Here is a 14,360-nt window from a genome sequence, read left to right as displayed (position 1 = left end):
TATAATAATATATCAGTCAGAGGGACCAAACCACTACTTTTACTTTAATACATTTTAACTAAGTGTTTATCTCTCAGAACTGGTTCTTACGACGTGCTGTCTGAACACGTCAGAAATCAAATAGACGAAACGACGAAAAACGAACAAACGAAACGAACGAAAAGCCGACCGTCACAGAGAGGGGAGGGGGACATGGTATTGTTTCATTAAGGAGATAAAGGCACATATTTTAATGGTAGTGTTGCACTTGGTCAGTATTATGGGTCACTTGTTTGTCATTCTGATGGCAGGGTAACCCAGGCTACCTTGGCTAAGCTGGCTAAAATACCAATGAGTATGTTAGGAACTCATGCTCTAGAGTTATTGTTCCTTATGTCGGACTAAGTGGATTATTAAACTATTTTGACAGTAATTGTCAAGGTCACGGAGCGTATTCTTCGTACAACTGGATGCACCGAACCGTAATGTCCGTACTGTGACGGTTCAGGACGAATACATGTACTGTTATACCCTTAGTCCTGGTGTAATTAATGACAGCTTAAGGCTGTGGGTGTGAGTTCAGTGGGTTTCTGGGCAGTTCATGTCTTACCAGTGTCCTGATAATCAAGGCTATGCTCTCTTTTTATTTTTTCCCACATGTTGGTTTGGGGTCTCGCTGTCCTGGAGAATCTTACCGTCAGATTTCACGGGGAATGCAGCATCACACACAGGATCTAAGGGCTCTAAAGCTCAGATTATTAGAGTGGGGGTTCAATAGCATTTTATTCAAACCTGAATCCAGTATGCAATTTATTTTGATTTAACTTTTAAGAATAGTAAGTAACAACCAACATTTTTTCAAGTTTCCTTTTTGCCAGAATTTTGAAGTTTGCTAACAGCATTGTGGATCAAGTCTTGAATAGAGAGAAAGTCTTCTCACCCCTCTTTTCATCTATGTATTGACTAGTCACTTAGTTTCTTTGGTAAAACATCTACGGTATGAGACTGTTAAATTTGTTCAGAAGACACATGTTTTGTGTTGGAGTAAACAGACATTAGCAGTTTGAAGCTATAGCTCTCACAGTCATGTTGTTTAATATGAAAAGAGTCTTAATTTCATCACTATTGTCTACTATTATTTCCTGTGTTGTACAACATTATGTGCATATTTGATTGAATTTGAGCTGTTTTTCCTTCACAATGTTGTTAATGGTTTTTAACTCAAATGTATTATTTATGTGTATTTTGTTTGTGTTTACTTATGTCTGATGTTTTATCTTGCACATTATTCATATAGTGTTTGTGGCTGCAACTTCCCTGGTAGCTCAGCTCTGTGAAGCACATCATGCTTCCTCTTGTGCTTCCTTTCTTGATAATATCAAAGTCAAATCCATGTAAATGTGGAGCATGCAAACTAAGTGTGCGTCTCTGTTTGTTTGTTTTGCAGGAATGAGAGCAGAAAAACAGTACATAAACCTCTCAACCCCTCACATCAGTCTCATGTTATTTCCTCTTTTTTCTTTTTAAGAAATTGTGTTTATATTTATTTAAAACTGTTCATACAGTCTGAGAGTGTTTTGAGGACACAAGCATAGCATTCACATGAACCAGAACAAGTTGCCTGTTTTAGTAAACTGTAAGTACCACAACGTACAGACATAACAACCTTTTGAAGCGTTTATACTATGGAGCATGCTTAGTGCACAAAGTTGTGCAACTTGTGTTGTCTGCTCTACTTTCTTCTTCAAGCAACCACCAGTCTCTTTGTTTCCTTTTCACTCAAATTCTGATTCTGTTTTACTTACTATATATTTGTGTATATATATATATATATATATAGAGAGAGAGAGAGAGAGAGAGAGAGAGAGCTTGATGACCTCAAAATCTTGCTGTCCAATATGTGTCAACATGTCACAACCTGAGGGACAGTGAATGACCCACACACACACACACACACACACACACACACACACACACACGCACACACACACACACACACACACACACACACAAATACATGCATAAGATCATAAGAGGACAACTACTTTCTACTGAGGAATACTCTGTGGGTACATGCCAATGTTTTGGAGACAAACATTTACATATGTGATACTTTTTGCATACGGAATGCAACAGACCAGTGAGTTTTGCCCCTAACAGAGAAGAGAAGCTGGTGTTGTATTTGACTAGATTTGCCTAAAAACAGCTAATATAGAGGCAGAGTTTCCTTTTAAGAGTAAACATCGACACACAGAGACATCAGAGCAGCATCATGATGGAAAGGATTTTGTTCCTGTATCTCTCAGGTCAGTGAAATATTTAAAGGTATAATATGTAATTTTTCCGCATTCTAATGTCTAAAAATGACTAGATCTATGTTATATATTTTGTTGAGTTGTGTTCAAACCCAGAGAAATCTGTAATTTCAGTCAAGGTAAGGGTCCGTTTCATTTGATTGGCAATTAATAGCATCATATCCCCTTTTTGCGTACGTCAGTGTTTTTGTTGTCTGGTAGAAGCTGTCATGAATTGAATTGTATCTTGTTTTAAGCCACATTTTTATGATACATTTTTTAGACCTTGGTTTTAGATCTTTTAATTGGATAAAGGATTTCAGTCATCAGACGTATTATTAGTATTATATAGTAAAATTTCATTTTACTGTAATAATTACAAAATGTTAGAGTCACCTTACATGTTAAAAAGTGGTGTTTTCCTCACAGGCTGGTCCATCTTCTCCACATGTCGTCTCCATCAGTACCACTTTGTTTCTGAGCGCATGAATTGGACTGAAGCTCAGACCTACTGCAGAGAGACATACACAGACCTGGTCACCATTGAAAACACTGAAGACATGAACCAACTCATCAACACAGTTCCATCTGCTGGTAATAACAGTCAAGTCTGGATTGGCCTGTACAGAGTCATTGATTGGAAGTGGTCAGATGGGTACAGAGGGAGTGGGGCTGAATATAGGAACTGGGGATCACAAGATCCAGATTTCAGGGCTGATGCCCTCTGTGTAACCACTGGAAATTTTAATCCTTCATGGTATGGTGATTATTGCACGGATAGACGTTATTTCGTCTGTTATAAAGGTAAGTACCCAGCAAAGCTTTATTTCTTCTCTAATAATGATTATCAGGACGTCAACTCAAAGATTAATTTTCCTCCCAATAATTTAACTGCAGGAATACAGCTGGATCCTAAATTTGTTTTTGTGACACCACGAATGAACTGGTCCAATGCTCAGAGGTACTGCAGGGAGAACTTCATAGACCTGGCCACTGTGAGGAACGACAATGAGAACCAGGAGGTTCGGAATTTGATCCCACCTGGAGACTGGCCATGGATCGGCCTGTACAGAGATCCTGACTCCTTCCTTTATAACTGGTCTGATGGCAGTGCCTACTCACTCACCACATGGGGTGATAAACATTCAGTTTCAGGATCACTCAGATCAATGATGTGTGGTGTGCAGGAATTAAACCAATGGACATTTATGTCCTGTGAAGAGAGATTTCCATTTGTCTGCTACAGCATCCCTGGTGAGTGGTTTACTGTCCTTCAGTGGAAGCCATAGAATGCTGCATAACTTTAGCATAAATCATGTTTGAATGTACATGAAAAAATGTAAATATCACAGAACTAATAGGACAGCAAATGAATGATTCATTTCTCCTTTCATTCTGTGTCTCACTAACAGTAAAGAGGCAGGTAGTTAAGCTGAGGATGAAGGTGCAGGACTCCTCTGTGGATCTCAATGACCCTGCTGTGAAAGCAAACATCCTGAAAAAGGCAAGTCTCCAAAATCCACCCTGAAAGTGTTACAAACAGTTTCAAGGTGACATATGTGGGAGCAGGTGTGCAGGTGTAGAAAGAGATTTTTATGCACCCACAGAAACCTCAGTAGTGCAGAACAGAAAGCAGCCATGACCTTTGATACAAAAGAGATAATTATTAATTAATCAAACTATTGATCCTTTTGTGATCTTGATATAACAAATGATTATTCCAGTGTGATAATAATTTATTTTCTTGTGACTGTACAATCATTATCTCATGATCACATGAAATGATCCAAACTGTCTCCACATGTTCATGGAAAATTTCTTTTGTAAATTGTTTTTGCCTCTTAAGAGAAAAGTCCACACCAACTTCTCCCATAAATTATTTTAAGATCAGGATCATAAAACAATAACACAAAGGTTTATCATGTGATCACAAGATGTTTTCAAGATGGCTTCCATCTGTGTTTTCCAGTTCCAGGACAGACTGAAGGAGCAAGGAGTGAGTGGAGTCACCCTGAAGTGGAGAGAACAGCCTGATGGGAAAGTCTTCCACAAGGAGGGAAAAGAAGAGAAGAAGAAAAAAAGAAAGAAGACTGAGCTCTGAAATGAAAACCCAGCTTTACTTATCTGTAATCCATGTTGAATGTTGATTCTCTATCTGCTAACAATATACTATCATCAGCTTAACCGTAACCTTGACTACATCCTGTATAGAAGAGTTTTATCCTTCCTCATCAATATTACTGTGTGAAGTGTTTCAATCAAAGTCACTTTTATTCCAAATAAAACATATGAGATGAGTCTTTGGCTTCAAGTTTACAGTGTGTGAACCGACCTGATAAAAGCAACAGACACACAGTTATGGCAGTGATTTATTGCAGAATAATAAAGTAATCTAGGTGATAATGGGAGCACTGGTAGTCTGCAAAGGCCTTCCATCCAAACTTTTGAAATCTGTAGACTTCTGTTGCTGCAATCAAACAAAAACACTTTAGCAAAAGGCAAGAGTACTAAGAAAAGACACAACTGACAAATGTATCAAAAAGTGTGAGTATCTTATATAGATAATATGATATAGGCTGATAATATAGGCTGACACAGCAAAATGTATCCACTTCACATTCCCTCCATGACAGCCAGTGGAGGAAGAAGTTTTTACATCCTTTACTTCAAAGCAGCAATACTACAATATAACATAAGTATGATGAGTAAAACGTAGTAGAAGTATAACAAGTGAAAATAGTGGTTGTGCAGTGACGTTAATATGACATTATTAGATTATTAATACTGATGCATCAGTGTGTGAACAACATTTTATTGTCGTAGCTGGTTAAGGTGGAGCTAGTTTGAACTACTTTATATACAGCAAACTTAACTGTAGGTAGTTAAGTCCAGTGGTTCCCAACCTAGGGGTTGGGCCCCTCCAAAGGGTCCCAAGATAAATCTGAGGGGTTGTGAGATGATTGATGGGAGAGGAAAGAGGTTAAAAGACAAATGAAACACTGGTTTAATCTTTAATGTGTTGTATTTTATATCATGAGTGTTTTTATGTTAAATAAAATATTCTGTACAGTAACTAGTGACTATAGGTGTTCAATAAATGTATAATATTTCCTCAAATATTGTGGAGTATAAGTGGCTAAAAATGGAAACATTCAAATAGAGTACAAGTACCTCAAAATTGTACTGAAGAACAGTATTTGATTAAATGTGCTTAGTTTGTTGTCAGATGAAGACAGGAACATGTCATGTGACTGAGCACCTCTGTTATTTTACACACCATTGGACAAACTATGTGCTCCTACAAACATGGTTGTGAATGTCACACCAAACCTCTGTAAATATGTCAGGTCTAAATAATTACACACAACTAAAGAATATACAGATACATAGTGGGATTATAGTGAATTATCAATGACTGCATGAGCACATACTGTGTTTCATATTGCATACATGCTGAGCTCTTCACGTATCTGTGTGTGAGAATTAAAATGCAACACTGCACTCTTGTGTTTGCATGTGTGTATTGTTGGCTTCAAAGTGAGAGTCTAGTAAATGTGGGAACAAAGTGAGAGACAGACATGTAAAACAAGAGGGGAGGATGTGATTTGTTGTTGTAGTTTTACTGAACTACAGCTGATTGCATGTTACCCTTTAGAAATAATCTTACTACCATAGGATCATTAAAATGGTTTGCTTGAGAAAACATCTGAAATATCTTCATTTTAGAGGAGTCATTGAACCTCTCCTGTATTTCTCTCTTTGTTGGTAATGATTTACTGAGTCCTATTGCATTTCTACATGAGATGCTTGAGAGAATTTGAGGAAGACAGATAACAGAGAGAAAATAAAACATGTTTTGAGTTCAGTAAAGTGACTTATTTGGATGTAGTTTGGTTAAACTAAGAACCTGGAGTTTTTTATTGATTTGTAGCCTTGAAAGATTTAGATAGGAGCTGTGTTAAGTGGCCTTTTTTGACACAAGTGATAATGATGTAATAATAAATTACTCATCTTAATCTGGTTTCTTGGAGAGTGGATGTCACCCTTCGGTGATGAATCCTTCCGTGACCATGAACCTGGGAAGAATCTTGGTTGATTTAACTTTTAAGAATAGTAAGTAACAACCAACATTTTTTCAAGTTTCCTTTTTGCCAGAATTTTGAAGTTTGCTAATAGCATTGTGGATCAAGTCTTGAATAGAGAGAAAGTTTTTTCATCCCTCTTTTCATCTATGTATTGACTCGTCACTTAGTTTCTTTGGTAAAACATCTACAGTATGAGACTGTTAAATTTGCTCAGAAGACACATGTTTTGTGTTGGAGTAAACAGACATTAGCAGTTTGAAGCTATAGCTCTCACAGTCATGTTGTTTAATATGAAAAGAGTCTTAATTTACCCAATTTCAATTCAGAGCAAATTCATCTTAGTTATGTGAAGGTCAGTTGAATGGGATTATCTAATGTAACAGGTTCAATGTCAAAGTTTGTAAAATACATGGCTGTCAAACTAGAAAGAGTTTCTTCTGACTTCCTGTGCATTAAAATGTGTATCCAATCCAGAGCAGAGTACCTGATCCTCGTCTTTATGATTTCAACACTGGCAGCACAAACACAAACAGGCAGATGACTCAGCAGTTTCATCATTTTTGGACACCAGCCTCTTGCATTCAGTTTCTTCACATCCAGTCGTCATTTTACAGATGTGGAGCAGTGTAAGTACAGGAAGAACTGCGTGGAGACTGACGCCAAGTGGCTGCAGGCCAAAGAAGAAGAGCTGATGATGAAGCTGATAAAGAGGGAAGAGCTGATGAAGAAGAAGCAGGAGATCAGGAACCATCTGACTCATCTGAAGAAGGAGAGGAGAGAACTGCGCACTGCTGTGGAGGCTGCTGCCGGTAAAACACATAGACTTCTGTTGAAAAAGTGCTTGTTGTTAAATGACAAAGCTTTATTGTGTTTTAAGATTCAATCCAAAAGTGTTTATAGCTGTTCAAAATTGAAAGTTACAATAATCATAGGACTCTGAAAGATGTGTGGGGAGGGGGTTTCACACATCAAATGAAGAAACAAGTCTCGAATGTGGAAAAAGTTCTCAAACCTCTCCATTCAAGATGTTACCATGTACAAGTTTATTAACATGATAAAAATCCTGTCTCTCTTTCTCCATTAGGCAAACGTTGTCATGGCTCCCTGTCGGAGCGACTGAAGAAGGTGGAGGATGAGTGCAGGCAAAGGGAGGAGGAAAGGGTGAACCCGGAGCTGGAGCTGATGAAGGTGAAGGAGAGTCTGAAGAAGGCCCTGAGTGGAGGCGTCACCCTTGGCCTCACTATCAAACTGAAAGCTGGCTCCTCTGACCTCCAGGTCAGAACACTGAGCTGTACTATGCTGTCTTTTACTGCCCTGTGGTGCTTCATTACTCCCACAGCAGTTTACATTCAATTGCAAACAACTACCTGCATGCCGCCATTACCTGTCTAATTTTTTCCCTCTGTGTATATGTGTGTGTGTGTGTGTGTGTATATATGTGTGTGTGTGTGTGTGTGTGTGTGTGTGTGTGAGTGTGTGAGTGTGTGTGTGTGTGTGTGTGTTTGTAGTCACTGGGGATGTTGCGACAGACCCAGGAGTCCTCTCCTTTCTCCAGCTGTGACACCAGTGACACTGACTCCTGCTCCCTGCTGGTCAACAGTGCCTCATTGCTCCGTCGGCAGCAGGGCAGCCAGAAGGCCTCACCAGTCCGTGGACACGTCCTCAGGAAGACCAAAGTCAGAGCTCACAATGTAGACTGGGACCAGACTGATGTATAATGGTTTGCAATATACTAGGACAGTTTTTGCAGTCCTGTTTCAACATGAGTCCCCTCATGCACAAAGTTCATGAGGACATTTTCCCACTTTGAGTGGAATTAACACATCGTCTTATCACCCAACATCAGTGTTGGATCTCACTAATGCTCTTGTGGCTGAATGGGATCAAATCCCTGAAAATAATAATTACTAATTTTTACTATATTTTTTATGACCAGTGTAGTACCTGTAGTACTGGAAACTGTGTTAAGTCACAATAACTAGTATATGGATCAGCAAATAGGGAAAGAAGAACATCACACTTGTGGCAGCAATGCCACGCCAAGCTGTGTGTCAGGGTGGAGAGAGCAGGAGAGGAGGAGCAGTGTGTCAAACACAACACACTAGAAGTGAAGCTATTCTATCTTTTTCACTTTTGGATAAAAATAAGTTTGTGTTTGTGGTTTGAACATTTAATCCACTACAAACTCCCCTTTAAATCATTGAAATGTTTTATCTTGTACATTATTCATATAGTGTTTGTGGCTGCAACGTCCCTGGTAGCTCATCTCTGTGAAGCACATTGTGCTTCCTCCTGGAATGAAATGTATGATATAAATAAAGTTTTGTTTGCTTTCTTGATAATGTCAAAGTCAAATTCATGTAAATGTGGAGCATGCAAACTAAGTGTGTCTCTCTCTTTGTTTGTCTTGCAGGAATGGGAGCAGAAGAACAGCACATTAACCTCTCAACCCCTCACATCAGTCTCATGTTATTTCCTTTTTCTTTTTCTTTTTAAGAAATTGTGTTTATATTTATTTAAACTGTTCATACAGTCTGAGAGTGTTTTGAGGACACAAGCATAGCATTCACATGAACCAGAACAAGTTGCCTGTTTTAGTAAACTGTAAGTACCACAACATACAGAAATAGCAACCTTTTGAAACTTTTATACTATGGAGCATGTTTAGTGCACAAAGTTGTGCAACTTGTGTTGTCTGCTCTACTTTCTTCTTCAAGCAACCACCAGTCTCTTTGTTTCCTTTTCACTCAAATTCTGATTCTGTTTTACTTACTATATATATATATATATATATATATATATATATATATATATATATATATATATAGAGAGAGAGAGAGAGAGAGAGAGAGAGAGAGAGAGAGAGAGCTTGATGACCTCAAAATCTTGCTGTCCAATATGTATCAACATGCCACAACCTGAGGGACAGTGAATGACCCAGACACACACACACACACACACACACACACACACAAATACATGCATAAGATCATAAGAAGAATACTCTGTGGGTACATGCCAATGTTTTGGAGACAAACATTTACATATGTGATACTTTTTGCATACAGAATGCAACAGACCAGTGACTTTTGCCCCTAACAGAGAAGAGAAGCTGGTGTTGTATTTGACTAGATTTGCCTAAGAACAGCTAATATAGAGGCAGAGTTTCCTTTTAAGAGTAAACATCGACACACAGAGACCTCAGAGCAGCATCATGATGGAAAGGATTTTGTTCCTGTATCTCTCAGGTCAGTGAAATATTTAAAGGTATAATATGTAATTTTTCCGCATTCTAATGTCTAAAAATGACTAGACCTATGTTATATATTTTGTTGAGTTGTGTTCAAACCCAGAGAAATCTGTAATTTCAGTCAAGGTAAGGGTCCGTTTCATTTGATTGGCAATTAATAGCATCATATCCCCTTTTTGCGTACGTCAGTGTTTTTGTTGTCTGGTAGAAGCTGTCATGAATTGAATTGTATCTTGTTTTAAGCCACATTTTTATGATACATTTTTTAGACCTTGGTTTTAGATCTTTTAATTGGATAAAGGATTTCAGTCATCAGACGTATTATTAGTATTATATAGTAAAATTTCATTTTACTGTAATAATTACAAAATGTTAGAGTCACCTCACATGTTAAAAAGTGGTGTTTTCCTCACAGGCTGGTCCATCTTCTCCACATGTCGTCTCCATCAGTACCACTTTGTTGCTGAACCCATGAAGTGGACTGAAGCTCAGACCTACTGCAGAGAGACATACACAGACCTGGCCACCATTGAAAACACTGAAGACATGAACCAACTCATCAACACAGTTCCATCTGCTAGTCAGGTCTGGATTGGCCTGTACAGTAACATTGATTGGAAGTGGTCAGATGGGTACAGAGGGAGTGGAGCTGAATATAAGAACTGGGAAAATCTTGATGACAATGAGCCAGACTTTGGCGGGGGTCAGTTTTGCGTGAACATTGGAAACAGTGGAAGATGGTGGGATGATGGTTGTGCAATTGAATATCCATTCATCTGTTATAATGGTAAGTAACAGCAAAGCCTGTTTTCTTTCTTTAACCTGCATTAACAGATTTTTTGGCCAATTGGGAGCAGTGGAAAGATGTGATGAACACAACATTGTTGTTGCTTATTTACACATCCAGAAGTTGTGGAGCAACATTATCAAGTCCAATATTCACTCTCTGATAGTTCTGTTTTTGCTCTCTACCAACTCCTGAGGGAAATATCTGGCTCTTTAGCTGCTAAATGTTCCACTATGTTCACCAGCTAGTTGTTAACTGTGTGTGTTTGCAGCTTGATGCTGAGCAGGTAGTGTACAGTGACTTTTTAGAACCAGCTGTGGCAGAAAACAACACTGTGAGAGCGCTGAGAGTGAACCAAAACAGTAAAGAGCAGAAGCTCACTATAAAGCTTTGTAAAGCTGAGCTGCAGTCTGGTGATAATTCTCTGTAGGTTCATCACTACGAGCAACATGTCTGACATTAAATGTTATCATTTGATACATTGTTGACATAAAAAATATTGATTATAGCCGCTTTAAAATGTTATTTAAAAACTCAGTATATCAACAATTCCACTTTCCCCCAAAACTAACTGCAGGAACACAGCTGGATCCTCAATTTGTTTATATGAGTGAAAGAATGACCTGGTCCAATGCTCAGAGGTACTGCAGGAAGAACTTCATAGACCTGGCCACTGTGAGGAACAACACTGAGAACCAGCAGATCCACAACTTGGTGCTGACGAAAGACTGGGCATGGATCGGCCTGTACAGAGATCCTGACTCCTTCCTTTATAACTGGTCTGATGGCAGTGCCTACTCACTCACCTCATGGGGTGATAAACATTCAGTTTCAGGATCACTCAGATCGATGATGTGTGGTGTGCAGGAATCAAACCAATGGACATTTATGTCCTGTGAAGAGAGATTTCCATTTGTCTGCTACAGCATCCCTCCTGGTGAGTGGCTTACTGTCCTTCAGTGGAAGCCAGAGAATGCTGCATAACTTTAGTATAAATCATGTTTGAATGTACATGAAAAAATGTAAATATCAAAAAACTAATAGGATGAATGATTCATTTCTCCTTTCATTCTGTGTCTCACTAACAGTAAAGAGGCAGGTAGTTAAGCTGAGGATGAAGGTGCAGGACTCCTCTGTGGATCTCAATGACCCTGCTGTGAAAGCAAACATCCTGAAAAAGGCAAGTCTCCAAAATCCACCCTGAAAGTGTTACAAACAGTTTCAAGGTGACATATGTGGGAGCAGGTGTGCAGGTGTAGAAAGAGATTTTTATGCACCCACAGAAACCTCAGTAGTGCAGAACAGAAAGCAGCCATGACCTTTGATACAAAAGAGATAATTATTAATTAATCAAACTATTGATCCTTTTGTGATCTTGATATAACAAATGATTATTCCAGTGTGATAATAATTTATTTTCTTGTGACTGTACAATCATGATCTCATGATCACATGAAATGATAAAAACTGTCTCCACATGTTCATGGAAAATTTCTTTTGTAAACTGTTTTTGCCTCTTAAGAGAAAAGTCCACACCAATTTCTCCCATAAATTATTTTAAGATCAGGATCATAAAACAATAACACAAAGGTTTATCATGTGATCACAAGATGTTTTCAAGATGGCTTCCATCTGTGTTTTCCAGTTCCAGGACAGACTGAAGGAGCAAGGAGTGAGTGGAGTCACCCTGAAGTGGAGAGAACAGCCTGGTGGGAAAGTCTTCCACAAGGAGGGAAAAGAAGAGAAGAAGAAAAAAAGAAAGAAGACTGAGCTCTGAAATGAAAACCCAGCTTTACTTATCTGTAATCCATGTTGAATGTTGATTCTCTATCTGCTAACAATACACTATCATCAGCTTAACCGTAACCTTGACTACATCCTGTATAGAAGAGTTTTATCCTTCCTCATCAATATTACTGTGTGAAGTGTTTCAATCAAAGTCACTTTTCTTCCAAATAAAACATATGAGATGAGTCTTTGGCTTCAAGTTTACAGTGTGTGAACCAACCTGATAAAAGCAACAGACACACAGTTATGGCAGTGATTTATTGCAGAATAATAAAGTAATCTAGGTGATAATGGGAGCACTGGTAGTCTGCAAAGGCCTTCCATCCAAACGTTTGAAATCTGTAGACTTCTGTTGCTGCACTCAAACAAAAACACTTTAGCAAAAGGCAAGAGAACTAAGAAAAGACACAACTGACACATGTGTGAAAAAGTGTGAGTATCTTATATAAATAATATGATATAGGCTGATAATATAGGCTGACACAGCAAAATGTATCCACTTCACATTCCCTCCATGACAGCCAGTGGAGGAAGAAGTTTTTACATCCTTTACTTCAAAGCAGCAATACTACAATATAACATAAGTATGATGAGTAAAACGTAGTAGAAGTATAACAAGTGAAAATAGTGGTTGTGCAGTGACGTTAATATGACATTATTAGATTATTAATACTGATGCATCAGTGTGTGAACAACATTTTATTGTCGTAGCTGGTTAAGGTGGAGCTAGTTTGAACTACTTTATATACAGCAAACTTAACTGTAGGTAGTTAAGTCCAGTGGTTCCCAACCTAGGGGTTGGGCCCCTCCAAAGGGTCCCAAGATAAATCTGAGGGGTTGTGAGATGATTGATGGGAGAGGAAAGAGGTTAAAAGACAAGTGAAACACTGGTTTAATCTTTAATGTGTTGTATTTTATATCATGAGTGTTTTTATGTTAAATAAAATATTCTGTAAAGTAACTAGTGACTATAGGTGTTAAATAAATGTATAATATTTCCTCAAATATTGTGGAATATAAGTGGCTAAAAATGGAAACATTCAAATAGAGTACAAGTACCTCAACATTGTACTGAAGTACAGTATTTGATTAAATGTAGTTAGTTTGTTGTCAGATGATGACAGGAACATGTCATGTGACTGAGCACCTCTGTTATTTTACACACCATTGGACAAACTATGTGCTCCTACAAACATGGTTGTGAACGTCACACCAAACCTCTGTAAATATGTCAGGTCTAAATAATTACACACAACTAAAGAATATACAGATACATAGTGGGATTATAGTGAATTATCAATGACTGCATGAGCACATACTGTGTTTCATATTGCATACATGCTGAGCTCTCCACGTATCTGTGTGTGAGAATTAAAATGTAACACTGCACTCTTGTGTTTGCATGTGTGTATTGTTGGCTACAAAGTGAGAGTCTAGTAAATGTGGGAACAAAGTGAGAGACAGACATGTAAAACAAGAGGGGAGGATGTGATTTGTTGTTGTAGTATTACTGAACTACAGCTGATTGCATGTTACCCTTTTGAAATAATCTCACTACCATAGGATCATTAAAATGGTTTGCTTGACAAAACATCTGAAATATCTTCATTTTAGAGGAGTCATTGAACCTCTCCTGTATTTCTCTCTTTGTTGGTAATGATTTACTGAGTCCTATTGCATTTCTACATGAGATGCTTGAGAGAATTTGAGGAAGACAGATAACAGAGAGAGAAAATAAAACATGTATTGAGTTCAGTAAAGTGACTTATTTGGATGTAGTTTGGTTAAACTAAGAACTTGTAGTTTTGTATTGATTTGCAGCCTTGTAACATTTAGATAGGAGCTGTGTTAAGTGGCCTTTTTTGACACAAATGATAATGATGTAATAATAAACAACTCATCTTAATCTGGTTTCTTGGAGAGTGGATGTCACCCTTCGCTGATGAAACCTTCCGTGACCATGAACCTGGGAAGAATCTCCTGTGTGTCTGACACAGTTAGAGTGTAAGGTTGATAACAGAGATGGGGGGAGAAATTACTCACCTTGCACAGCATTTCTGGAGAAGAAACTCAGGCACAGCGCAGATGAGTAGAGGAGAAAGCACTTGCTGCCAAACGGGCTGCCTGCATGAGAAAGATGTAAGATGAGAGGCCAGACAAGAACGAGCAACAGACAT

The 14,360-nt window shown here is 38.3% G+C and overlaps 2 protein-coding genes across 2 annotated transcripts in view; both read left to right on the top strand.

Annotated features, from left to right (window-relative positions):
- Positions 1 to 9,067, top strand: part of LOC122973523 (actin filament-associated protein 1-like) — a 90,294-nt gene extending 81,227 nt beyond the window's left edge. The window contains exon 17 of the mRNA XM_044341095.1: positions 8,772 to 9,067. Coding sequence (XP_044197030.1) covers positions 8,772 to 8,921 — 150 coding nt within the window. The 3' untranslated portion in view covers positions 8,922 to 9,067. The remainder of the gene's footprint in view (positions 1 to 8,771) is intronic.
- A 167-nt stretch (positions 9,068 to 9,234) lies between these two features.
- Positions 9,235 to 14,360, top strand: part of LOC122974520 (macrophage mannose receptor 1-like) — a 28,278-nt gene continuing 23,152 nt past the window's right edge. The window contains exons 1-5 of the mRNA XM_044342556.1: positions 9,235 to 9,606; positions 10,024 to 10,400; positions 11,035 to 11,209; positions 11,484 to 11,575; positions 12,041 to 12,104. Coding sequence (XP_044198491.1) covers positions 9,573 to 9,606; positions 10,024 to 10,400; positions 11,035 to 11,209; positions 11,484 to 11,575; positions 12,041 to 12,104 — 742 coding nt within the window. The 5' untranslated portion in view covers positions 9,235 to 9,572. The remainder of the gene's footprint in view (positions 9,607 to 10,023; positions 10,401 to 11,034; positions 11,210 to 11,483; positions 11,576 to 12,040; positions 12,105 to 14,360) is intronic.

This window comes from Thunnus albacares, chromosome 22 (genome assembly GCF_914725855.1).
Source record: "Thunnus albacares chromosome 22, fThuAlb1.1, whole genome shotgun sequence".
Taxonomy (NCBI): Eukaryota; Metazoa; Chordata; class Actinopteri; order Scombriformes; family Scombridae; genus Thunnus; species Thunnus albacares.
The sequence above is the reverse complement of the archived record's forward strand: the minus strand, read 5'-3'. Positions and strand labels throughout refer to the sequence as shown.